Here is a 26554-nt window from a genome sequence, read left to right as displayed (position 1 = left end):
CGAGATATCTGAATGGCCTGGGACTTCCTTTCCAGCCACTCAGAAAATTCTGACAATGTATAAGTTCTAGAACTGCCACTCATGATGATGTGCTGGTTGAGACAGTATTCTATGAACGAGTCTCTGTAACTGACAGGAAGTTTGGTCAGTAAAGTGTCAACGTGGGAACCACACTGCAGCTCATATCTAGATGGCCCTTCCATTGTGTTCAACATGCCCACAAGTGTGTTAACAGCTGCTGCAAAGTCTTCAAATCCCTGTGCATCACCGGGTCGAATAGCTGGAGCATTAAGGATTGCTCTAAGCTCGCTCTGAATTAATTGTCTTGGTTGACCGTATCTCTGTTCAAGAGCCTGCATGGCACTGGTGTAAGGATATGGGCTGTTGACATACCTCTTAGCTACCTGGTAAGCAGCAGGCAGATGTAGGTGATCCAAAAGCACTTGATACTTATAGTCCTCTGTTAAATGTCTGTGTGGGCCAAGGACGCTGTCCAACCCTTTCTTGAGCATCAGGAAATCACTTTCTTTCCCTGAGGAAAATACTGCCAGCCTTGGTTTTGGTATGCCATAGGAAGAAGCAATGACCATCTCCATCAGTCCAGGCGTCACAGTGTTTGTAGGATAATAATGTTGTGATTGTGGTCCAGGCCGAGGAGGAGGAGGTGGTGGTTGAAAAGGGTGATGCAGATGCATTGTTGGTTGAATTGGCACAGGCTGAACTAAAGCTGGCACTGTCTGCTGGTACTGTGGCGGCAGTGAGACTGGAACAGATTGTGCAGCAACTGGCTGACGTTGGGGCTGCACACGAGAAGGCGCAGGCTGTATCAGGCTTGGCTGATGCTGTATCTGAGGATGGGCAGGCTGGGCAGCTGTAGGAGGCCATGAGTCTGCCCGTCGGAGTTCAGAAAGCAGCCTTTGAGGTTTCGGCCCTGGCAGAGAAGCTACACGAGCTATATTACTTGGCTGCATGCTTGATTGTGGGCGCTGCTGCATAGGGGGCTCATGATAGAGTGTTTCCTCATAGTGTGGAGATGATGCTACAGTCATGGAAGGTTGTAATCCCATGTTCCTGAGTTCAGCCTGAGAAATGCTCTTATAATGTGCATAAACAGGAGATCTAGAAGCGAAGGATGCTTGTCTAGCACTGTCCATTCTGATCTGAAGCTCTCTCATCTCACTGCTTAAATCTCTCCACCGTGCCTCCAAGTGGTGCAGGTTTCCAGCTTCAAAGTCTCTGTCCAAGGGAGGAGGAGTAATATAGCCCTTATAAGGGTCCTGGCTTACATTAGGTATTCCTTGAGTGCCATCTGCTGGTGATGGATGAGCATGCATCAGATGTGGATAATCAAGCACATAATCCTCCAAGTAGGTGGGTACCCGCCGAGTACGACTTGGACGAGGATCTGGTACTTGTTCTCCCTCATAATAATCTCTGGATGTAGCCATAGCGCAGCTGATGTCCCGATCCGGCTCGAAGGACCAATTTGTGGGATATTCTGTGCGCAGTTGGGTGGTTGGAACTCAGCTGGCCTATTTCTCCGGTTAGAAAGAACTGCAGCTACTCCAGAGTGAACATGTCAAGTCTGAATGTTTATTTGTGTGAATATGCACAAAATGTGGTTTCTGTCAGAAAACAAATGAAGATGATAAATATATATGTTATAATATGAAATGAGAAATGACAGATGCAAAGATAAAACAATATACTGTATGATATAGGAACTCTACATAGAACTAATTGTCTGATGAAATAGTAAACAAAATAAACAAGAGCTTATTTTCACATTTGAACACTTGTGCAGCTTTATTAGCAGACTGGGACTGCTGCTGCTTACAAGTGGTGTCAAATTACACTGTGTGTGCGCGCGCTGTTCTAGCGCTCCGCTGTGCTCATTGTAATAATTATTAAAATGCTGGTCAGAGACTAAATAAATATTTACATTGACACATATGACAAGCAATGCTCTTAAACAAATAAATAAGCATCTTTGATTGCAAATAAACAAATAAATTCGTCATATACGTGAGGATTACATCTATGGTACTTATATTGATGCAATTATTTTCCTGAGGTAAAATAAACTGAATTACGCTATGACACACTCTGAAACACATCTACTATGATAATAAATATTATTACTTACGGATTTATAAACACACAGCAATACCACACAAAGGAAAAACAGACTTTAAAGGAATAAAGCCAGGGAAACTCCGTATCAAACTATTATGCTGGACAGTAGCGTCTAACTGAAAACTTTTGCGCATGCACCAGACAAGTCTGGACAAGTTCGACTCGCGCATGCGTAAAGCAAGGAATTTTGTACACTTACTGTTAAAAAACTGTTGACTAGTAGGCTATATAGATTACAGAAATGTTATATCGTAATGTTATACATATATGTATGTATGTATGTGTGTGTGTGTAACTTCTGTCCCCCTCACTTCTGAAAAGATGGCTACGCCCCTGTGTAGATTTTCACAACACTCTGATTGTGTCTTATTGACAGATACAGAATAGCACAGAAGAACGCCACCTACAGACACGCCAGGACACATGGAGTTTCAGAAATCTCTCAATAACCAACTGCGGTCACTTATTATTATTCTTAAATACTGAATCGGCTTGTTTTGGTCATTTTTATTGGATGAATAAAGTCCACAATATTTAGATTACTGATTTATTTATTGATTCTTATCAAAATAACAATAGAGATCAATCACTCGAAGTGAATCATCATGTCTCATCTAGTGTAGACAGTAAGATTATGATGGTTTCTGTAGGTGTCTGATGTGTTACACTGCGCCACTCTTCTTCAGTAAAGGTTGACTGGAGTCTGCAGCTGGTTCTGCAGGTTTTGTACAATCCAGGATTCTAATCTCACTCTGATCACCAGCTCCAGGACTGAAGAGAGGACGGACTGATCCAGGGAATTTGGTTTTAATGGGGGTGGTGTTAGCGCAGTGGATAAGACACACGTCTGTGGTGTGGGAGACCCGGGTTCGAATCCACTGTGAGACACCAATGTGTCCCTGAGCAAGACACTTAACCCCTAGTTGCTCCAGAGGCGTGCGACCTCTGACATATATAGCAATTGTAAGTCGCTTTGGATAAAAGCATCAGCTAAATGAATAAATGTAAATGTAAATGTAATGGTCAGGAGATGTTTTCTCTCTGTGACGTTGTAAAATGACAGCTGACCGCCATCATAATTCAACAGAACTCCCAGTCGTTCAGGTCTCGGTGTCAGAGAGAGTTTAACTGATGGAGTAGTGTTGATGTGAAAGCCATTAGGACCGTCTGAACACAAGAACCAGAAACCGTTTGATGGAGTTAAAGCAGATCTGTCTCTTGCATTTAAATTTCCCTCTTTCGTCACACCAATTAACCAGTAGTTTTTGGAAGGATTAGGTGGAACTGCAAGTTCTACTTCCCAATAGTGACGACGGGAGGAGAATCTTTGGGCTCCAAATGCACATAATTTGTAAGGAAATGCCTCTCCAGTGTGTTTATAATCTGGAGCATGCTTCACAGATTTACCGCCATGAGAAACCTTCAGGTTTGGATTTACACGCTGACAATCAATAGTGACATTAACTGGGAGGAATCAAACAAATAATGCAGCAATTAATAGACTTAAACTTGTGTGTGAGATTATATTTATACACACCTGCATTTATGTAAACATCTACTGTATGTGCATATATTATTGACATCAAACCTGCATATTTCCTCAGTTTCTCTATATCTGCAGATTCTCCCACATCTAAAACAAAAAATAAACAATTTGATGTTTTAAAGGAAACTACAGTTGTGATATACAGTATATAACAGATACCTGTATACAGATCTAGCTGACAACGAAGCAGTAAAATGGCATTTATGTAAACATCTATGTGCATATATCATTAAAATCAAACCTGCATATTTCTTCAGTTCCTCTATATCTTCAGCTTCTTCCACAACTAAAACAAAAAATAAACAATTTGAAACAACAGTTGTGATATAACAGATACCTGTATACAGATCTAGCAGACAACAAAGCAGTAAAATGGCATTGATCTGAATCAAGTGTATTTTGTTGATGTGTGTGTGAATAGTTAGGGTTAGGGTTTATATATTCTGTTATTTCTACCTTCCACCAGACCTGTTATTTTCATGCTTCCTTCTAATACAACATTTGGATGTTTATTTAATTACAGTTCTTATAAACGTATAACACAGAACAATCAATGTCTTCAGATACCTGCTTTTTCCTCCTCACAACCTAAAAAGAGAGAATATATGAATGTAAGATTTCATGTAAACCCCATTAAATCATGACTGTGTTCAGATGTTAAATGAAGTTCACTTATTTTCTTTAGCTGGTTTCTTTCCTGCAGAGCAGATCAAAAATATCAACACATGAGATGCATTAAAAACCAAACCTGCTGAAACCACATCTATGAGCAGACTGTACCTGTTAGTTTGTCTCTGTATTTGTAGAGGATCAACCCAACCAAACCCAGAATCAGACACACGAGAACAATGAGAACGCTAACGAAATGTGCCTTCCATGTACCTGATGATTCTGTTGGGTTTGAGAAAGAAAAGATATCAATAATGTTAAGTTTAAACATCATCATTAAATGTCTAAAATAACTTCAATGCCAGTCGGTTCTTCACAGAAAGCTACTGTATGATTACAAAAGGCTCATTAGAGAGTATGCTGCACATGTCTTAATGAACTGTAGTTTGTACTGACCTGCGATGCTGAGAGCCACCTCTTTGCTGTCATATTCTCTGTCTCCACTCACATAACAGCGAAATGAACCTTCATCCTGAAGTGTGAGTTTCTCCAGATGTAGAGAGACGTCTCCATCCTTCAGTCCACCAGACTGATCTGACCATGGCTTCAGTGAGCTTCGGTCCCTGTATGATTTCTCTTGGACGTCCTGGATCTTCCCTTGATTATAGAGCAGAACAGGGTTGTTGAACTGATCGTGACGGTACCAGCGGATCTCCAGAGCTTCAGCGTTCTCCGGAGGAGAGATCCAGCAGGGAAGAATTACTGCGGATCCCACATGAGCCACTACAGGATCACCAGGAACCAATACAGTCAATGACACTGAGAAACAGAATCAGAATCAGAATGAGCTTTATTGCCAGGTATGTTCACACATACGAGGAATTTGTTTTCGTGACAGAAGCTCCGCAGTGCAACATAACAGCGACAGAACAAAAAACACAATAAGGAATAAAAAAATAAAAAAAATACAAATAGGTGGGTAAGGAATGATAATATACAAATGACAATGTATGGCAGGTATATTACAATGAGCATTTATGTATGTACATGTATATTATGTGCAAAAAATGTAAGTGTACGCCAAGTATGTGTGTTAGATAAATAAGTGTATGTGTATATAAATATAAATAGTGTAGTGTGTTCCACAGTTATTATCAGCTGTTCATAAGATGGATTGCCTGAGGGAAGAAACTGGTCCTGTGTCTGGTCGTTCTGGTGCTCAGTGCTCTGTAGCGTCGACCAGATGGCAACAGTTCAAAGAGGGAGTGTGCTGGATGTGAGGGGTCCAGAGTGATTTTGACAGCCCTTTTTCTCACTCTGGATAAGTACAGTTCTTGAATAGAAGGGAGGGTTGTACCGATGATTCGCTCAGCAGTCCGGACTACCCTCTGTAGTCTTCTGATGTCAGATTTAGAAGCTGAGCTGAACCAGACAGTTACTGAAGTGCAGAGGATGGATTCAATGATGGTGGAGTAGAACTGTTTCAGCAGCTCCTGTGGCAGGTTAAACTTCCTCAGCTGGCGAAGGAAGTACATCCTCTGCTGGGCCTTTTTCACAATGGCGTCAATGTGAATGTCCCACTTCAGGTCCTGAGAGATAGTGGTGCCCAGGAACCTGAATGACTCCACTGCAGTCACAGTGCTGTTCATGATGGTGAGTGGGGGGAGAGCAGAGGGGGTTCTCCTGAAGTCCACGATCATCTCCACTGTTTTGAGCGTGTTAAGCTCCAGGTTGTTGAGACTGCACCAGACAGCCAGCTCTTTTACCTCCTGTCTGTAAGCAGACTCGTCACCGTCCTGAATGAGGCCGATGAGTGTGGTGTCGTCTGCAAACTTCAGGAGCTTGACAGAGGGGTCTTTAGATGTGCAATCATTAGTGTACAGGGAGAAGAGCAGTGGGGAGAGAACACAGCCCTGGGGAGCTCCGGTGCTGATTGTACGGGTACTGGATGTGTATTTACAGGGAGAAGAGCAGCGGGGAGAGAACGCAGCCCTGGGGAGCTCCGGTGCTGATTGTACGGGTGCTGGATGTGTATTTTCCCAGCCTCACTAGCTGCTGCCTGTCTGTCAGGAAGCTGTTGATCCACTGACAGACGGAGGTGGGCACGGAGAGCTGATTTAGTTTGGGCAGGAGGAGGTTTGGGATGATCGTGTTGATCGTGACACTTCATCTACAGCGATATCATTGACTTGATTGCAAATAAATGCACAGACACTATTTAAACTGAACAGAGATGACATAACTGAATTCAATGATGAACTGCCTTTAACTATCATTTTGCATTATTGACACACTGTTTTCCAAATGAATGTTGTTCAGTGCTTTGGCGCAATGTATTTTGTTTAAAGCACTATATAAATAAAGGTGATTGAAGGCCGAGCTGAAGTCCACAAACAGGATCCTCACATAAGTCCCCGGTCTGTCTAGGTGTTGCAGAACATAATGCAGTCCGATGTTTACTGCATCGTCCACAGACCTGTTTGCTCTGTAGGCAAACTGAAGAGGATCCAGCAAGGGCCCAGTGATGTCCTTCAGTTGGGTCAGCACCAGTTTTTCAAATGACTTCATGACTACAGACGTTAGAGCCACAGGCCTGTAGTCATTTAGTCCTGTAATTTTGGGTCTCTTAGGGATGGGGATGATGGTGGAGCGTTTGAAGCATGAAGGGACTTCGCACAGCTCCAGCGATCTGTTGAAGATCTGTGTGAAGATGGGGGCCAGCTGGTCAACACAGGATTTCAGACAGGCTGGTGTAACACAATCTGGGCCTGGTGCTTTTTTCCTTTTCTGCTTCCGGAAGACCTGGCGCACCGCATCCTCGCTGATCTGAATTGCAGGTGTGGGGGAGAGGGGGGATGCAGGAGGTGAGAATGGTGAGAGTGCTTGATTGGAGAGGTGTTCAGGATGGGTTGCAGGAGCTGTTAATGGTGTGAATGTTTGTTTGGAGAGGCATTCAGGGCTGGTTGCAGGAGTTGTGAATGGTGTGAATGGTTGTGTGGAGAGGCGTTCAGGGCTGGTGATGGGTGTTCTTTCAAACCTGCAGTAAAACTCGTTCAGATCGTCTGTCAGTCGTTGATTCTCCACAGTGCTGGGGGGTGGTGTCTTGTGAAAGTGAAAGTGACAAGTGAAAGTGACATGACATTCAGCCAAGTATTGTGATCCATACTCAGAATTCGTGCTCTGCATTTAACCCATCCGAAGTGCACACACACAGAGCAGTGAACACACACACACTGTGAGCACACACCCGGAGCAGTGTTCATCATTTATGCTGCGGCGCCCGGGGAGCAGTTGGGGGTTCAGTGCCTTGCTCAAGGGCACCTCAGTCGTGGTATTGAAGGTGGAGAGAGAACTGTACATGCACTCCCCCCACCTACAATTTCTGCCGGCCGGGACTCGAACTCACAACTAGGGGTGTGACGGTTTAGTATATAACCGTGAGACCGTCATTAGAACTCTATAACCGCCAAAACCGTGTCATTAAAATATTTTTTACAAACATTTTTTATCAAAAATTATTTTCATTTTTTAGATAGGATCATAAGATGCGCAGTATATCGGGAGACATGGTTTTTACCACTTAATGTTTTGTAAATCGTCAGACATTTATTTACCACTTCATTAAATTTTGCTTTGTAGAAAACCTTTCTTAAAAACGAATTTCGTTTTGAACAAATTTTATCTTAATTTTAATAAATGTTTCATCAACCAATTGCATGTATTTTAATAAATAAAAAGCAAATATAGCAGACAATGATAACCGTGACGTGGAAGCACCAGCGCGCCGCGTTCACTTGCACTGCACTGTGAACTAGAGCGCATCTCATCGTAAATGAAACTCAGCGTAGGCCTATGCCTCATACATTAGCATTAAATATCTTTGCTGCATCCTTTCTAGAACAGACAATGGCTTTTTTTTTTTGCGGCTCGCATCAGCAAAGCATTGCATCATCCATAGACCGCAAAACAATCAGCGGTTTTGTGACAGATCTTCTTAATAAACGGAGGTCTGAAATCTCTGCCCCTTTACCGATCAGAGCGCGTGCTGACACGGAGTTAACCCGCTATCTCCAAGAACAACCAATTGACTCTACGGCAGACCCCCCCCCCCCCCCCGACGTTTATGTTATGAACTGTCACATTTGTCTCACGTCATAACCGTCATCACCAATTCTGAAACCGGCACACCCCTACTCACAACCTTTCAATTGGGAGTCCGACTCTCTAACCATTAGGCCATGACTTCCCTAACTTGTAATTGGTGATCTTCTTTAGACTTTTCCACACTGATGCAGAGTTGTTGGAAGTGAACTGAGTCCTTATTTTTTCAGAATAATTCCTCTTTGCCACTTTGATCTCTTTTTCCAGTGTGTATTTAGCCTGTTTATACAGGACATTGTCCCCCTTCACGTAAGCATCTTCTTTGGCCTGACGGAGCTGTCTGAGTTTTGCAGTGAACCACGGTTTGTCATTGTTGTAATTTAGTTGAGTTGGTAGGAATGCATATATCCTCACAGAAACTGATATATGATGTTACAGTCTCTGTGAGTTCATCCAGATCGGTGGCAGCAGCTTCAAAAACACTCCAATCAGTGAGGTCAAAACAAGATTGTAAATCCTGCTCTGCTTCATTAGTCCATCTTTTTACAGTCCTTGATACAGGTTTAGCTGATTTTAGTTTCTGCCTGTAGGATGGTATAAGATGAACCAGAAGGTGATCAGAACGTCCCAAAGCTGCTCGTGGAACAGAGTGAAATGCATCCTTTATTGTGGTGTAACAGTGATCCAATATATTACTGTCTCTGGTGGGACATGTAACATGCTGTCTGTATTTTGGCAGTTCACGGGAGAGATTGGCTTTATTAAAGTCCCTGAGAATGATTAAAGCAGAGTCCGGGTGTTGTTGTTCTGTGTCTGTGATCTGATCAGTGAGTTTCTGTAAAGCTGAGCTCACATGCGCTTGCGGATGGATGTAAACACTGACCAGAATGAACGAGTGAAACTCCCGCGGCCAATAGAACGGCTTGCAGTTAATGAAGAGTGTTTCGGGATTTGAGCAGCACGTCTTCTTTAACACAGTTACATCTGTACACCACCGTTCATTGATGTAAAAGCATGTCCCGCCGCCGCGTGATTTCCCCGTTGATTCTGCGTCGCGATCTGCTCTGAACAGCTGAAAGCCCGGCAGATGGAGCGCGCTGTCCGGTATGGCGTCATTCAGCCAAGTTTCCGTGAAACACAGAGCAGCAGAGTGAGAGAAATCCTTATTTGTCCGAGAGAGTAGAAGGAGTTTGTCCGTTTTGTTAGGTAGAGAGCGGAGATTTGCCAGATGCATGCCAGGCAACGCATACATGCCAACCCTCCCGATTTTTCCGGGAGACTCCCGAATTTCAAAGCCCCTCCCGAAAATCTCCCGCGCCGACCTTTCTCCCGAATTTTTTCCCGATTTCCACCCGGACAACAATATTGCTACACCATCCGTCACTGGGCGCTGTTTCAGACCAAACAATAATAAGGGGCCATTCACATATCGCTCATAATGGAAGCGACGAGGTGCGACGCCCCCGTTTTTTCCAGGCGCGTCCGCACCGCATCGAGTTAAAAACGTGTCAACTGTTCAGAATGGTGCAAGCGCACCGCGGGTCATGTGACAAGAACTAACCAATCAGCTTCATCCTTTCCCTTAACAATGTTGAAAGCTAAGCCAAGATGAAGGAACAGCTGATCATAGTTGTATGGATTGCCATTTTGACAAATTTAGTAGCAGAGCTACTGCAACCGATTTTAGTGCTGCAAATTCATTTATCCTTTGCTGAAATTTCCGCGTCTTCATGGAGAGAGCACGTCATGGTTGCTTAGCAAAGGCAGACGCCTCAGGGGCACAACTGTCCGAGCGCTTTGGAGAAGAAAGAGAAAGCGGCGTGCCTAGCGTTTTCCACGCGTTTTTAGGCGCTATATGTGAATGACCCCTAAAGAAGTTATTCGAGACTCACCTCGAAGTCAAGCGCGGCAAATTCAGAACAGAAAAAGAAGCAGAAGAAGAAGGGGGAAAGGAATAAAGAAGAGACATGGCGAATAAAAAGAGAAAATATGCCTGCAAATTCCTAACTGAATGGAAAAAATAATTCACGTTCATCCAGGACAGCTCGAATGGGAAGGGATATGCTGCCTGCAAATTTTGTATATCAGACTTCTCCATTGAACACGGTGGCCAAACGGATTTAATTGTTATTGTACACAATATGTATGTATAAATTATGTACATATAAATGAATTATACTCTTCTTTACGTTTGTTTGTGTGTGTGATTATATATCAGTCCCCGCTTTGAATATCTCCCTAATTCTGAGGTCTCAAGGTTGGCAAGTATGAGGCAACGGCGTTCGAAATCCACGTTTTCTGAGTCTCACGAGCGCGCCAGCTCTTTTTCCCCGTCTGCGCGTCTTGAAGCGTGTGATCAGCGCAGCCGCTCCGCCGACAAGAATGTCCAGCAAAACATCAGAATAGTCGAAAACCGGTGATATATCGGGAGATGTGTGTTGCCGAATGTCCAGCAATTCGTCCCTGGTGAAACTTATTGCAGGAATATAACTAAAGACAGGACAAACTAACAAAAACATAAAAACAACTGCAGAGCACGCCACGGAGGCAGCCATCCTGTATCGGCGCCAGTGTTAAGTAGGGGTAAATGTACTATACATTAGTCTTTATTTACTTTATTCACTATAATGATTGAAACTCTGCAGCATTTAGAATCAGCACACATTAGAAATACTGTCAATCATTAATGAATCAGTGTTGCTTTTTGCCCTTTAGACCCATGACCTGCACAGTGAGTATCTTAGAGTAAAGTTTGAGATAAGAGAAGGTGTCTCAGATTAATCTAAAACACTCATTCAATTCATTCTCCAAGCAATCTAATGCTGTAATATCCCAGTAAAACTGACCACATACTCAATAAATACAAACATTTTGATGTCATCAGGTCTGCATGGAGTATTTAAGCTGTAAAACAAGTGTTTTTTGTGGTGTTCTCACCAGAGGTTTCTATGAAGAGATTCATCAGTAAAAGGATAATAATCGACATCATGCCTGTGAAAATACAGACAGACACAAATAATACAAGCTCTGAGGGAGATTCTTCCAAAATAAATGATAAGAGAGACATATTCGATCACTACTGTCGTATTTAATGAGAAAACAAACTCACCGGAGACACAGACTCGTCTGTTAAAGAATCACAGTAATCTGGTTCAGATCATTTGAGATCTGCATTCAACACAACAATAGAGTCAAATATGAACGCTAGAATAGAACTAAAGCAGTCCGAATCCAAATGTGCTCTTCCTCAAGTTTTATTTTCACTTTAACGGTAGTTTATGGCCCTCGATAAAACACACACAGTCTGAAATTAACATAACGGAGCGCTAAACTCTCCTGCAGTGTGTGTGTGTGTGTGTGTGTGTGTGTGTGTGTGTTTCTCATTCATACTCAAAGCCGGAGGGTGCTCTCGCGCAGAAAGTCATAACAGGAAACTCCTAACATGGACAACAGCGTCCAGCTAACGCTGTTTGAAAACAGTTGATTTCGGGTTTGTTTTTTTCAAGTCCAAAAAAATCTTCAGCTGGTGATAAATAAAGTATGTGAACAATGCAGTGCTAGTTGACATAGCATTTATTACAGTATATAAAGTATTCTGCCTTATTATTTGATAAAAAGTGTTTGAAATATATAATCAAATCATTATTATGTGTTATTGTCCCGCAGTTATATATTTCTAAGCCAATTAAAAGCTAGAAATTAGAGAAAATGCAAAGTTGCCTATAGTATCCACTACCAGTCAAAAGTTTTTGAACAGTAAGCTTGTTAATGTTTTTTTAAAGAAGTATTTTCTGTTCACCAAGCCTGCATTTATTTGATCCAAGTAGCCTACTGGAGCCTAATCAGTGAAATTTTCTCATTTTAATCTATTTAAAATAGCTGTTTTCTATTTCAATATATTTCAAAATGTAGGTTTATTGAGATTTCAAAGCTGATTTTTTTTCATCATTACTCCAGTCACACGATCCTTCAGAAATAATTCTGATATACTGATTTGCTGAAAAAAAACAAAAAACAAACTCTTATGATAATGTTGAAAACGGCGGAGTATAATTTTTCAGGTTTCTTCAGTTCAGATGAGCAGCATTTATCTGAAATAGAAATCTCTTGTAAAATGATGTCTTTTTAGTGTATAGTGTGTTGCAAACTTTTTTAGTTTATTTTTTATTTCACATAAATGCTGATCTGTGGATCAAAGAATGCTGAAAAAAAATTACTCATCTGTTTTAAATATTGATAATCAGCAAATCGGCATATTAAGAATGATTTCTGATACTGAAGACTGGAGGAATGATGCTGAAACTTCACCTTTGATCACAGGAATACATTACATTTGAAATATATTCAAATAGAAAATAAAAAACAGTTATTTTAAATAGTATAAATGTTTCAAAATATTACTGCTTTTGCTGTAGCCTGCTTTGGATCAAATAAATGCAGGCTGGTGAGCAGAAGAGACTTCTTTCAAAACATAAAAAATCTTACTGTTAAAAAACTGTTGACTAGTAGGCTATATAGATTACAGAAATGTTATATCGTAATGATATATATATATGTATGTATGTATGTGTGTGTGTGTAACTTCTGTCCCCCTCACTTCTGAAAAGATGGCTACGCCCCTGTGTAGATTTTCACAACACTCTGATTGTGTCTTATTGACAGATACAGAATAGCACAGAAGAGCGCCACCTACAGACACGCCAGGACACATGGAGTTTCAGAAATCTCTCAATAACCAACTGCGGTCACTTATTATTATTCTTAAATACTGAATCGGCTTGTTTTGGTCATTTTTATTGGATGAATAAAGTCCACAATATTTAGATTACTGATTTATTTATTGTGTCTTATCAAAATAACAATAGAGATCAATCACTCGAAGTGAATCATTATGTCTCATCTAGTGTAGACAGTAAGATTATGATGGTTTCTGTAGGTGTCTGATGTGTTACACTGCGCCACTCTTCTTCAGTAAAGGTTGACTGGAGTCTGCAGCTGGTTCTGCAGGTTTTGTACAATCCAGGATTCTAATCTCACTCTGATCACCAGCTCCAGGACTGAAGAGAGGACGGACTGATCCAGGGAATTTGGTTTTAATGGTCAGGAGATGTTTTCTCTCTTTGACGTTGTAAAATGACAGCTGACCTTCATAATAATTCAACAGAACTCCCAGTCGCTCAGGTCTCGGAGTCAGTGGGAGTTTAACTGGTGGATTAGTGTTTGTGTGAAAGCCATTAGGACCTTTTGAATACAAGAACCAGAAACCGTTTAATGGAGTTAAAGCATATCTGTCTCTTAAAATAACATTTCCCTCTTTCGTCACACCAATTAACCAGTAGTTTTTGGAAGGATTAGGTGGAACTGCCAGTTCTACTTCCCAATAGTGACGACCGGAGGAGAATCTTTGGGCTCCAAATGCACATAATTTGTAAGGAAATGCCTCTCCAGTGTGTTTATAATCTGGAGCATGCTTCACAGATTTACCGTCCTGAGAAACTGTCAGGTTTGGACATACACGCTGACGATCAATAGTGACATCAACTGGGAGGAATCAAACAAATAAAGCAGCAATTAATAGACTTAAACTTGTGTGTGAGATTATATTTATACATACCTGCATTTATGTAAACATCTATGTGCATATATTATTGACTTGATGTCAAACCTGCATGTTTCCTCAGTTCCTCTATATCTGCAGCTTCTTCCACAACTAAAACAAAAAATAAACAATTTGATGTTTTAAAGGAAACTACAGTTGTGATATACAGTATATAACAGATACCTGTATACAGATCTAGCAGACAACGAAGCAGTAAAATGGCATTTATGTAAACATCTATGTGCATATATTATTAAAATCAAACCTGCATATTTCTTCAGTTCCTCTATATTTTCAGATTCTCCCACAACTAAAACAAAAAATAAACAATTTGAAACAACAGTTGTGATATAACAGATACCTGTATACAGATCTAGCAGACAACAAAGCAGTAAAATGGCATTGATCTGGGAATAAAGTGTATTTTATTGATGTGAGTGTGCGAATAGTTAGGGTTAGGGTTTATTAAGTTGGCTTGAGAAAGCCAACTTACTGAAATCCTATTTAAACTTATTATTATGTTGGCTTGGCAACAAGCCAACATACTGTTATTCTATGGTCCTAAAATTTCTGAACGCTACTCCTCCTAGGGCTTTAAAGCCACAAGCCCCAAACTCGGCAGACACCTGCAGCATAGGGGGGTGCTTTATGCTAAATCTTTTCAGACTGATCAGACTTAAAGTTTTTTTTTTTTATTAATTTTTAAATGTAAAAATACATTACCCATAGACTTACATTATCTGAGAAAAATTGCGCCCCTAGTTGCAATACCCGAGATTAAGGGAGGAGTCGGGTTTCGTTTCACTTTTAAACCGGTTAAAAATACCAAGTAAATAATACAATTTCCCTCAAACTGACAAGCTAAACCAACATATCTGATTATTACAGGGGTCATGGCTCATTAATAATTTATTTCTGGGCAGAGAGCAGTCAGAAAGATGAGAGAAGAATCACTGCTGCTCAGCTCAGGCACGGTCTCAACGGAGCTCACAACGAGCGAATTCATTCTTATTTAAGACCTTTTAAAACGGCGATTGCACGCAATCCACACTTTAGAACACACCAAGAGCTAAATTCAGATGTTTCTGAACTGTTTAAAGTAATAACATGATATATTCGCGGCAGCCAACTGCTCGCGAGCTGGCGATGTATTTCTCTGAACACTTGAAGTCCACAGAGAATTTACAGCCTTTCACGTTAAAACACTGCAGCGAAACGGCACAAAACAATTAGAAGAATATATTATACACATGAAAATGAGTGTATATGTGCTTGTGAGATTTTCTCTGTCAGACTGAACATCACATAGATTGATCAGCGCTGCACAACATGGTAAAGTCATTTATATATATTTTTTAAGAGCTTCTTAAAATAAATATTCCTGCGAATACGCACAATCCACCCATTAGAACACAACAAGAGCAAAATCCAGGGGTTTTTGAGCCGTGTATGTGTGCAAAATGCAATATTTGACATCGCGAAGGAAAAAAAGTCACATGACAGCCGCGTTTCGGGGCGAGATCGGACAAATAAATAGGCTACACATTTCATTCACACTGACAAGCTAAACCAACATAAGTATTATTACTGGGTCAGATCTCATTTATAAATTATGTCTCTGGCCAAAGAACAGAGAAAAAGACCAGAGAGAAATGAGCGCTTCATTAGCATTTTTTAAGAGCTTCCAAAAATAATATAACAGCGAATGCACTAATCCACCCATTAGAACACAACCAGAGCAGATTTCAGGTGTTTTTGAGCTGTTTATGTGTGCAAAATGAAAAATAATTTAACAGCGTGATACAGCTTATGAATACTGGAAGGAAAAAAAGTCAGGACAGCCTTTTAACTCTGGAGTCGATTAACGCATATATTATTTTACAGCCGCGGACTGTTTTTTAATAATACAGCATATTGCTGTAAACTGCAATGCATTCTGGGGTCACGTGTAGGTCTGACTCAAATTTACAGAATTTTGCTGTAAATTTCAAATCTTCAGAGCCGCATCGTTAGGTCTTCAACGGTTGAGGAGATTAACGTTAAAGGCAAGAGGAGTGATTCACAACTGTGGTAAGTGACTTCAGTTTTTTATATTTCTTGTTTGGTAGTTTATAGTATATGAATGCATCTACATTCGCGGATTATATTGGTAACCCCAGATTCAAGCATCATCCGTCCGCGGGGCGTGAGGCAGAATTGCGCGGGGTTTCAGTAGCGCGGTCGCGGTATGATTTCACACATCCCCCGGCGCTATAGCAGCCATGGGCAGAAAATCTCTGGAATCCTTCGTTATGAATGACATGTTTCAGTGCTTATAGTTTATATTCACGGTAACTTCGTGTTTATCAGCACACTTCGTCGTGATTATTTTATGATGTAAAACAACTTTGCACAGGCAGTCATCTGTTAACACGGGCGCCGAAATAAAACGCGTTTCTAAAGCCTCGCGGTCAGTCAGGGTCGCTCACGGAGGATGTGTGTCATATAAATTCTCAGTGGTGCTTTTCCAAGAGGTTAACGTAACCAGTGAGATGTATATTTTTTTTTGAGCCTTTGCTAACTTCAGGTAACGTTAATGTGAAAACTTTAACAAATCTGTTTGATATAAAGTCTGCTTTGTATAGTTAGCCTAATTTATTACCTTAGGGCGACCAAATACTTTTTCCTTGAAATTATTAAATATGCTATTTATTGATATGTGTCTATATTTATGTCGGCAGGCAAATCTTGTGTGTATTTTGGCACAGGGTGCACAAAGGCACATTATCAGTGCGGTGACACTTGAACAAATGAACTGATCATGCGCGACACTGACCAATAAACAAACGAGTTGTTTTATTGCGTCTATGACTTGAATCTTATCATCAGTTGTAGTGATGGGAAGTTCGGATCATTTTACCGAATCTGACTTTTGAGTCTCGTTCAGCAAAATGAACGAATCTTTTTTCGAGTCATTTCAAATGAACGAACAACCAGAAGGTTCAGGAAGAAAAAAACAAAGTGCTTGCAGTCTGTTTCACATTAGGAGGCATTTTGCTGCATAATCGATCCACCACAAACCATATGCAACTATGGAAGCTCAACTTCCATTAAATGGACTGAAAACGCTCAAGTAACGTTATAGGTCTCAAAACGCTTGCTCTGCGCCAGTGGATACACACCATAGGCAGTAAAAGAAATATGTGCATGTCACAGACTGTCTGGGCATGCACTTCCGCGTTTCAGAGATCCGCCTTTTACTTTCCGTCAACATTACATTAAATTAACGTTTAGAAAATTGATTTTTGACATTTGTGAATCAATTAAGAATCGTCTGCTTATGCATTGCGATACATTTAAGAATCAAATTTTTATCCCACCCCTACTAAATATAGTATATAATGTAAATGTAAAAATCTGAAATACAAAATAATAATAATAATAAATAAAATGGTATAGGTATTAATTACTATTGTGATATTGATTGTTATAGGAGACACTGACAAGTGGGCACTGGGTGCTGAGTATTGAAGGCGAGGTGGTGTGTGAGGGCACTCAGCCCAGTTTCCTGTCCGGCCTTGCCACTCTGTTTGCTGCTTATTACTAGTTTAATCTTGAGTATCAGGAAGAAGCAGTGTGTACCTTGGAGTTCATTCAAAGGTAATGGTTGAATTCTAACAACTTCAGAACCAGCATTTTATAGATAAGTTATATCAGAACATTCCTTTTAATAATGTTATGTTATAAGTGTTATTTCTGTTGAGGCCTTTAAAACAATGTGTCTTAACTCGAGAAGAGAATATATTTGTCTCCCTATTTAACACCAGCAAGCTATTGGGTTAAATATGTTTTGTTTTTTTTTTATTAGTGGACATCTCCATCTTTCTTGGAGGTCCTAAAACCGATCTTAATTACATATTGTCTGTTTCATGACCCTTTAGGTGCTTTGTGGGCATAAATCCGGAGAGAGGATCCAAAGCCAAGGGAAAAGTGCCATCGAAATAAAAACAGGACAAGTGATACAGAAGAAAATGTGTGGCAGTCAACCCACATGTTGCCACTCTTCTGTGCAAATTCCAATGGAATTTCTGAAATGTAAGGATACACACACACACCAAGATTGCGTCTTCCTTTTATTGTTCTCTATCTGCCTTTGACTGTACCTCTCATCCCTGTATCTGTCACTAACTGTATCTGTCCTCCCCCTATTTGTTTCTGAAAGTATTGTTATGTTTTGTAATATAACTAATGTATTGTCCTCTTTGCTCTTTTCAATATTTGTAGTCACACTTTGAATCCTGGGATGGAACTTCATCTGGAGCATAATTGTTATTTGGTTGATTTTTATCTGTTTGATGGAAAGTTTGTATGACTTCTGCAAGTGCGCGGCTCCTTCCGGTCAGTCATGCATCACTTTTTTTTGTATGACTTATTTGGCAATATTGGTCTATTCTTTAATGATGAAAGCTATCTGAAAATGTCTTTGTGGTTTTTAAAGGATTAGTTCACCCAAAAATGAAAATTAAGTCAGTAATTACTTATGTCGTTCCACACCCGTAAGATCTTCGTTCATCCTCACAACACACATTAAGATGTGGCTCAGTGAAGCCTGCATTTCTAGCAAGATCATTTCTTTTTTCAATGCCCAGAAAGCCTCTAAAACATTTAAAACAATTCATGTGACTACAGTTGTTCAACCTAAATATTATAAAGCGACGAGAATACTTTTTTTGCCAACCCCCCCCCCCCCACCCCCCAAAACAACGATTTTATTCAACCATATCTAGTGATGGGTGGTCTCAAAACAGTGCTTCATGAAGCTTAGAAGCTTTACGAAACTTTTGTTTCAAATCATTTGCTCAGAACGTGTATCAAACTGCAAAAGTCACATAAACCATTGAAATTTCAAAACACTTATGACGTAACGAAGCCTCATTTACTGAAATCATGTGACTTTGGCAGTTTGATATGCTCTGATTTGAACTGAAAGATTAATAAAGCTTCGAAGCTTCATGAAGCAGTGTCATCCATCACGAGATATTGTTGAATAGTCATTATTTTGTTTTTTGGCACACAAAAAGTATTTTCATTGCTTCGTTACACTAAGGTTGAACCACTGTAGTCACATAAACTGTTTTAAATATGTTTTTAGTACCTTTCTGGGCATTGGAAAAGGAAATGATCTTGCTAGCAATGTAGGCATCACTGGGCCATCAGGTTTTATAAAAAATATCTTAATGTGTGTTGTCAAGATGAACAAAGGTCTTAAGGGTGTGGAATGACATGAGGGTGAGAAATGACAGAATTTTCACTTTTGGGTGAACTGCTTTAATATGACCATGTTGGTCATGTTTCGGTTATAACGCAGTTTGAATATTTCTTTGTGTCTAGGTCCATGATAGCCAATATGTTCCAAGTAATAAAAAAGAAATCATGCCAAAATTTCATATCCATTTAAAAAAAATGAAATAATTTTAAAATAAATAAAAATGTTAAAAATAACATACTTTATGTCATTTTTTTAATGTAAATTTGAAAGTGATATATAACATTTTGACCTGTTTTTTTAGATTTTAAAAATGTTATTTTTTGTATTTTTTTGGTGAATTAAGTTATGCATTATATAACACTTTATGCAGTTAAAGTTAAGTCAGCAATAGGGAAAATATATTGTATGCTATCATTTTACATACTTTAAATATAGCAAATACACACATGCTTTTTTTCAAAGAATTGCTTTGCACAGTAAACTACTTGAATGTGTGCATTTGCTATTTAAATAATTGTTAAATGCCATATACAATGTATTAAAAATGCAGTATATAATATATTTTTTGTAAAAATGCAGTATACAAAAATATAAAAAAATTACTGTAAATTTTACAGTAAAATACTGGCAGCAGGGTTGCCAACCAGTTACTGTAAATTTTACAGTAGTCTTACTGGAATTTAATTTACAGAATTTTACTGTAATTGAGAATACAGTAAAAATCTGTAAATTAAATTACAGTACGACTACTGTAAAATTTACAGTAACTGGCTGGCAACCCTGCTGCCAGTATTTTACTGTAAAATTTACAGTAATTTTTTAACAGTGTTTGTTCACTTATAAAATAAAGATAACAAACAAGGTGTGCTGTCTGCAACCTTGTCTGTGCTGATCTTCATTTACAAACACGTCATTAAAATGAACTGTAACTCCATGAATACTCAACGAAGAGACATGAGAGATATATCTATAGAAAGCTTGACATGTCTACTTTTAAACTAAACAAGTGCTGCCGAAAAATATTCTGTGATAAAGTACGCGATGTCCTTTTTTCACGTCTCCCAATCACTACACCTGGCCTCACTCCTCGTTCCCACGTCTCTCGGCCCCGCCCCACTCGTCACAGTGTTGTTTACTCGTGAAAAATCAGCGCATATTTAACGTGTATTTCACGTTTTAAATACACGTTAAATACACGTGAAATACACGTGAAGTACGCCTTAAAAATCAGTTTGAACAGGTCAGTGTCATTGGCTGCTGAGGACTTGGGTCAAACCACTTCTGTGTGCTTAGAGGGGTGTACCATTCATAGACAGGCAACCACCATTTAACATGCTATAGATCAGCTTATTCAGCCTTATTATTTAGTCTTTTTTCTTTTCTGTTTTGTATAGCCTATAGAAATAATATATTTAAGTTTCAGTTTTATGAAAGATTTATTTTTTAATAAATATTAATTAAAATTTTGTGGTGATAGTATAACGTTTATAAAAGTTACAGTATTTTGTAATGAAACAAGACTTTTTGTTTAGCTCTTGACTCACCGAAGTATACTATATATAGTGTCCCTTCTTTAATTTTTCAGTAATGTGTGATAACTTAAAATATGTTGTCAGTACTATTAACATAACATCAAATTGAATGGTATTTAGGAGATTATGTGTGACGAGTGGGGCGGGGCCGAGAGACGTGGGAACAAGGAGTGAGGCCAGGTGTAGTGATTGGAGATGAGCTACACCTGCGACCCACCACCTATCTCGAGTCCCACGTAGGAGATGGAAGGATATAAAACTGGAGCGACGACCGTGAAGGACGAGAGAGGACCAGGCCTGGGCCATTATTTGATGTTTTGCTTTTTATTTTGTGCGCACCAGTCGTCCGTGAGGGGCTGGTGCGCTGTTTTGTGTTTATTTTTGTCATTAAAGTCTTTGGTTGATTTTGCGCCGGTTCCCGCCTCCTTCTTCCGGATGAATATGGAGATTTTATTATTACATTATGGTTTTTGCATGACTTATTTCGCATTCAGCTAGACAACCCTGTCGTAGCTGTTATCATAGCCTAGGCTTTTTATTAAGCAAGCAACATGTTAATCATGCTAGAAACATGCTAGCAACATGCTAATCATGTTAGAAACATGCTAGCAACATTTTAATCATGCTAGAAACATGCTAGCAACATGTTAATCATGTTAGAAACATGCTAGCAAAAATGCTAATAATACTAGAAACATGCTAGCATCATATTAATCATGCTAAAATAACGCTAGCAACATGTTAGTCGCTTGCTAGAAACATGCTAGCAACATGCTAATCATGCTAAAATCATGCTAGCAAAATGCTAATCATGCTAGAAACATGCTAGCAACATGTTAATCATGCTAGAAACATGCTAGCAACATGCTAGTCGCATGCTAGAATCATGCTAGCAACATGCTAGTCGCATGTTAGAAACATGCTAGAAACATGCTAGCAAACATTCTAATCATGCTATAAAAATGCTAGCAACATGCTAATCATGATAAAATCATGCTAGCAACATGCTAGTTGCATGCTGGTCATGCTAGAAACATGCTAGCAACATGCTAATCATGCTAGAAACATGCTACCAAATGCTAATCATGCTAGAAAAATGCTAGTCGCATGATAATCATGCTAGAAACATGGTAACAACATGTTAAAATCATGCTAATCATGTTAGCAACATGATAGTCGCATACTAATCATGCTAGCAACATGCTAGCAACATGCTAATCATGCTAGAAACATGCTAGCGACATGCTAATAATGCTAGAAACATGCTAACAATATGCTAACAACATGCTAATCATGCTAGAAACATGCTAGCAACATGCTAATCATGCTAGAAACATGCTAGCTACATGCTAGTCGCATGATAATCATGTTAGAAACATGGTAGCAACATGCTAGTCATGTTAGAAAAATGCGAACAACATGCTAGCAACATGCTAATCATGCTAGAAACATACTAGCGACATGCTACCAACATGCTAATCATGCTAGAAACATGCTAGCAACATGTTAATCATGCTAGAGACATGCTAGCGAAATGCTAATCATGTTAAAATCATGTTAACAACATGCTAGTCGCATGCTAATCATGCTAGAAACATGTTAGCAATGTGCTAGTCAAATGCTAATCATGCTAAAAATATACTAGCAACATGTTAGTCATGATAACAATATGCTAGCAACATGCTATTAACATGCTAATCATGCTAGAAACATGCTAGTCATGCTAGAAACATGCTAGCAACATGCTAGTCATTCTAACAAAATGTTAGTAACTTGCTAATCAAGCTAGAAACATGCTAGCAACATGCTAGCAGCATGTTAATCATGCTAGAAACATGCTAGAAACATGGTAGCGACATGCTAGTCATGCTAACAACATGCTATTCGCATGCTAATTATGTTAGAAACATGCTAGCAACATGCTAGTCATGCTAGAAACATGGTAGCGACATGCTAGTCATGCTAACAACATGCTAGTAACTTGCTAATCATGCTAGAAACATGTTAGTCGCATGCATTCTTTCTGTCAAACTAATTTATCTATCATTTTTTCTTTTGAACTAATCTATATCATTCTTTCTAACTAATCTATCTGTCATTCTTTCTAACTAATATATCTTTCTTTCTTTCAACTAATCTATAAACTATAAACTTCTAACTTCTTTAAACTTCTTCAAACTTTCTGGTCAGGCTTTCTCAAGCCAACTTAAAGTTTGTCTCAACAAACTTTTTTTCTAGTTATTATTCTTCTGAGACTAAATTTCTGACTGCTACTCTTCCTAGAGCTTTAACTCTACAGACTCCAAACTCGACACAGCTCTCCAGACTATTCTGACTCGAATTGCTATATCTTTTTAGACTGATCGGACTTATACTTTTCATAAAACTGAAGATTAAAAATCATAAAAATCCCATAGATTTACATTGAAAAGTCTCTGCTCAACTGAACATTCCGTAAACTCCAACTGTCAAAAATTCAAATCTAAACACACTGCAGCCCATTAGACTCAGTCAGACTTACCTTCTATGTACTATTACTAACCCATTCAAACTCATCTATCTATCTATCTATCTATCTATCTATCTTCATAGCAACACTCTAGCAACTGTCCAAGCCAACCTAGCAACCACCCAGGGTACCCTAGCAACCGCATAGCAACACCCTAGCAACAATACCAGGTATCCTAGCAACCGCATAGCAACACCTTAGCAACCACTCTGTTTACCCTAGCAACCGCATGGCAACACCCTAGCAACCATCCCAGGTACCCTAGCAACCACATAGCAACACCTTAGCAACCACTCCGGTTACCCTAGTAACCACATAGCGACACCCTAGCAACCACTTAGGGTACCCAAGCAACCGCATAGCAACACCCTAGCAACAATCCCAGGTACCCTAGAAACCGCATAGCAACACCTTAGCAACCACTCTGTGAACCCTAGCAACCGCATAGCAACACCCTAGCAACCATCCCTGGTACCCTAGCAACCACATAGCAACACCTTAGCAACCACTCCATTACCCTAGCAACCGCATAGCAACACCCTAGCAACACCTTAGCAACCACTCCGGTTACCCTAGCAACCGCATAGCAACACCCTAGCAACCACTTAGGGTACCCAAGCAACCACATAGCAACACCTTAGCAACCACTCCGTTACCCTAGCAACCGCATAGCAACACCCTAGCAACCACTCAGGGTACCCTAGCAACCGCATAGCAACACCCTAGCAACAATCCCAGGTACCCTAGAAACCGCATAGCAACACCTTAGCAACCACTCTGTGTACCCTAGCAACCGCATAGCAACACCCTAGCAACCATCCCAGGTACCCTAGCAACCACATAGCAACACCTTAGCAACCACCCCGAGTACCCTAGCAAACGCATAGCAACACCCTAGCAACCACTCAGGGTAACCTAGCAACACCCTAGCAACCACTCGGGGTACCTTAGAAACCGCATAGCAACACCTTAGCAACCACCCGGGCACCCTAGCAACCTGCATAGCAACAATGCCAGGTACCCTAGCAACCACATAGCAAAACCCTAGCAACCACTCAGGGTACCCTAGCAACCGCATAGCAACACCTTAGCAACCATCCCGGGTACCCTAGCAAACACAAAACTTTATGATTTTAAAACGTATTTACATTTTTTACTATTTCAGACTGAAACCGTCAAATTAAACTTTCAACTTCTTAAACTTTTCAAACTTTCTGGCCAGGCTTTCTCAAGCCAACTTAAAGTTTGTCTTGACGAACTTTTTTATCTAGTTTATTCTGTTATTCTACCTTCCACCTGACCTGTTATTTTCATGCATCCTTCTAATACAACATTTGGATGTTTATTTAATTACAGTTCTTATAAACGTATAACACAGAACAATCAATGTCTTCAGATACCTGCTTTTTCCTCCTCACAACCTAAAAAGAGAGAATATATGAATGTAAGATTTCATGTAAACCCCATCAAATCATGCCTGTGTTCAGATGTTAAATGAAGTTCACTTACTTTCTTCACCTGGTTTCTTTCCTGCAGAGCAGATCAAAAATAATAAGACATGAGATGCATTAAAAACCAAACCTGCTGAAACCACATCTATGAGCAGACTGTACCTGTTAGTTTGTCTCTGTATTTGTAGAGAATGAACCCAACTAAACCCAGAATCAGACACACGAGAACAATGAGAACGCTAACGAAATGTGCCTTCCATGTACCTGATGATTCTGTTGGGTTTGAGAAAGAAAAATATATCAATAATATTAAGTTTAAATGTCAGCATTAAATGTCTAAAATAACTTCAAAGCCAGTTGGTTCTTCACAGAAAGCTACTGTATGATTACAAAAGGCTCATTAGAGAGTATGCTGCACATGTCTTAATGAACTGTAGTTTGTACTGACCTGTGATGCTGAGAGCCACCTCTTTGCTGTCATATTCTCTGTCTCCACTCACATAACAGAGAAATAAACCTTCATCCTGAAATGTGAGTTTCTCCAGATGTAGAGAGACGTCTCCATCCTTCAGTCCACCAGACTGATCTGACCGCAGAGTCAAAGAGCTTCGGTCCCTGAAACATTCCTGGATGTATTGGATCTTCCCTTGATTATAGAGCAGAACAGGGTTGTTGAACTGATCGTGACGGTACCAGCGGATCTCCAGAGCTTCAGCGTTCTGAGCAGGAGAGATCCAGCAGGGAAGAATCACTGTAGATCCCACATGAGCCACTACAGGATCACCAGGAACCAATACAGTCAATGACACTGAGAGAGAGAGAGGTAAATGTACTATACATTAGTCTTTATTTACTTTATTCACTATAATGATTCCATCTCTGCAGCATTTAGAATCAGCACACATTAGAAATACTGTCAATCATTAATGAATCAGTGTTGCTTTTTGCACTTTAGACCCATGACCTACACAGTGAGTATCTTAGAGTAAAGTTTGAGATAAAAGAAGGTGTCTCAGATTAATCTAAAACACTCTATTCATCCTCAAAGCAATCTAATACTGTAATATCCCAGTAAAACTGACCACGTACTCAATAAATACAAACATTTTGATGTCATCAGGTCTGCATGGAGTATTTAAGCTGTAAAACAAGTGTTTGTGTTCTCACCAGAGGTTTCTATGAAGAGATTCATCAGTAAAGTGATAATAATCGACATCATGTCTGTGAAAATACAGACAGACACAAATAAAACGAGCTCTGAGGGAGATTCTTCCAGAATAAACGATAAGAGAGACATATTCGATCAATACTGTTGTATTTAATGAGAAAACAAACTCACCGGAGACACAGACTCGTCTGTTAAAGAATCACAGTAATCTGGTTCAGATCATTGGAGATCTAGACGCGTTCAACACAACAATAGAGTCAAATATGAACGCTAGAATAGAACTAAAGCAGTCCGAATCCAAATGTGCTCTTCCTCAAGTTTTATTTTCACTTTAACGGTAGTTTATGGCCCTCGATAAAACACACACACCTACACACGTGCACGCGCACACACACACACCCATCATCAGAGATACAGTAGCTCTACACATCCCTGCTGAAAACAATAAAAACCATTGCAGGTTTCCACTACAAAAATGGCACAGAAATCTGAGAGAGCGCCATCTACAGACAGATAAGGACACATTCAGTCCATTAATGTCCATTAATCAATTAATAACTGAGAAATCTGCTCTGTTTTTCTATTCAGTCAGACACTGTAGTTTACAACCTAAAACACTAAATAAAAAAAATAAAAAAACAGAAAGTTTTGTGCT

General features: G+C 39.8%; 1 protein-coding gene and 3 long non-coding RNA genes across 5 annotated transcripts; 1 reads left to right on the top strand and 3 right to left on the bottom strand.

Annotated features, from left to right (window-relative positions):
* Positions 1-3159: 3159 nt before the first annotated feature.
* LOC113080241 (uncharacterized) lies at positions 3160-4572 on the bottom strand. Of its 2 annotated transcripts, none has more exons than XR_003281820.1 (4): positions 4463-4572; positions 4250-4270; positions 3924-3968; positions 3160-3600 (listed from the first exon to the last, which is right to left on the bottom strand). It is a non-coding gene; the product is annotated as an uncharacterized LOC113080241 (long non-coding RNA). The 2 variants fall into 2 exon arrangements; XR_003281821.1 differs by lacking the exon at positions 3160-3600 and adding an exon at positions 3611-3769.
* A 486-nt stretch (positions 4573-5058) lies between these two features.
* Positions 5059-11562, bottom strand: LOC113080242 (uncharacterized). Its single transcript, XR_003281822.1, has 3 exons — positions 11502-11562; positions 11330-11383; positions 5059-5110 (listed from the first exon to the last, which is right to left on the bottom strand). It is a non-coding gene; the product is annotated as an uncharacterized LOC113080242 (long non-coding RNA).
* Positions 11563-13340: 1778 nt separating this feature from the next.
* LOC113080243 (butyrophilin subfamily 1 member A1-like) lies at positions 13341-25950 on the bottom strand. Its single transcript, XM_026252452.1, has 6 exons — positions 25899-25950; positions 25180-25539; positions 24894-25004; positions 24790-24810; positions 24681-24701; positions 13341-13933 (listed from the first exon to the last, which is right to left on the bottom strand). Exons 1-6 carry the CDS (start codon positions 25948-25950, stop codon positions 13341-13343), a joined length of 1158 nt encoding a protein of 385 aa, XP_026108237.1.
* LOC113080240 (uncharacterized) lies at positions 16732-18630 on the top strand. Its single transcript, XR_003281819.1, has 3 exons — positions 16732-17630; positions 17912-18065; positions 18255-18630. It is a non-coding gene; the product is annotated as an uncharacterized LOC113080240 (long non-coding RNA).
* Positions 25951-26554: the final 604 nt, after the last annotated feature.

The sequence above is a fragment of the Carassius auratus genome, unplaced genomic scaffold (assembly GCF_003368295.1).
Source record: "Carassius auratus strain Wakin unplaced genomic scaffold, ASM336829v1 scaf_tig00030446, whole genome shotgun sequence".
Classification (NCBI taxonomy): Eukaryota; Metazoa; Chordata; class Actinopteri; order Cypriniformes; family Cyprinidae; genus Carassius; species Carassius auratus.
Note: the sequence above shows the minus strand (reverse complement) of the source record. Positions and strands in the feature narration are given on the sequence as shown.

Coding starts and splice junctions, on each gene's coding strand:
- LOC113080243 (XM_026252452.1), bottom strand. CDS start 25,950: ATGATGTCGATTATTATCACTTTACTGATGAATCTCTTCATAGAAACC. Junction 25,540..25,898: donor TCTCTTCATAGAAACCTCTG/GTGAGAACACAA, acceptor TCTCTCTCTCAG/TGTCATTGACTGTATTGGTT. Junction 25,005..25,179: donor GGTGGCTCTCAGCATCACAG/GTCAGTACAAAC, acceptor CAAACCCAACAG/AATCATCAGGTACATGGAAG.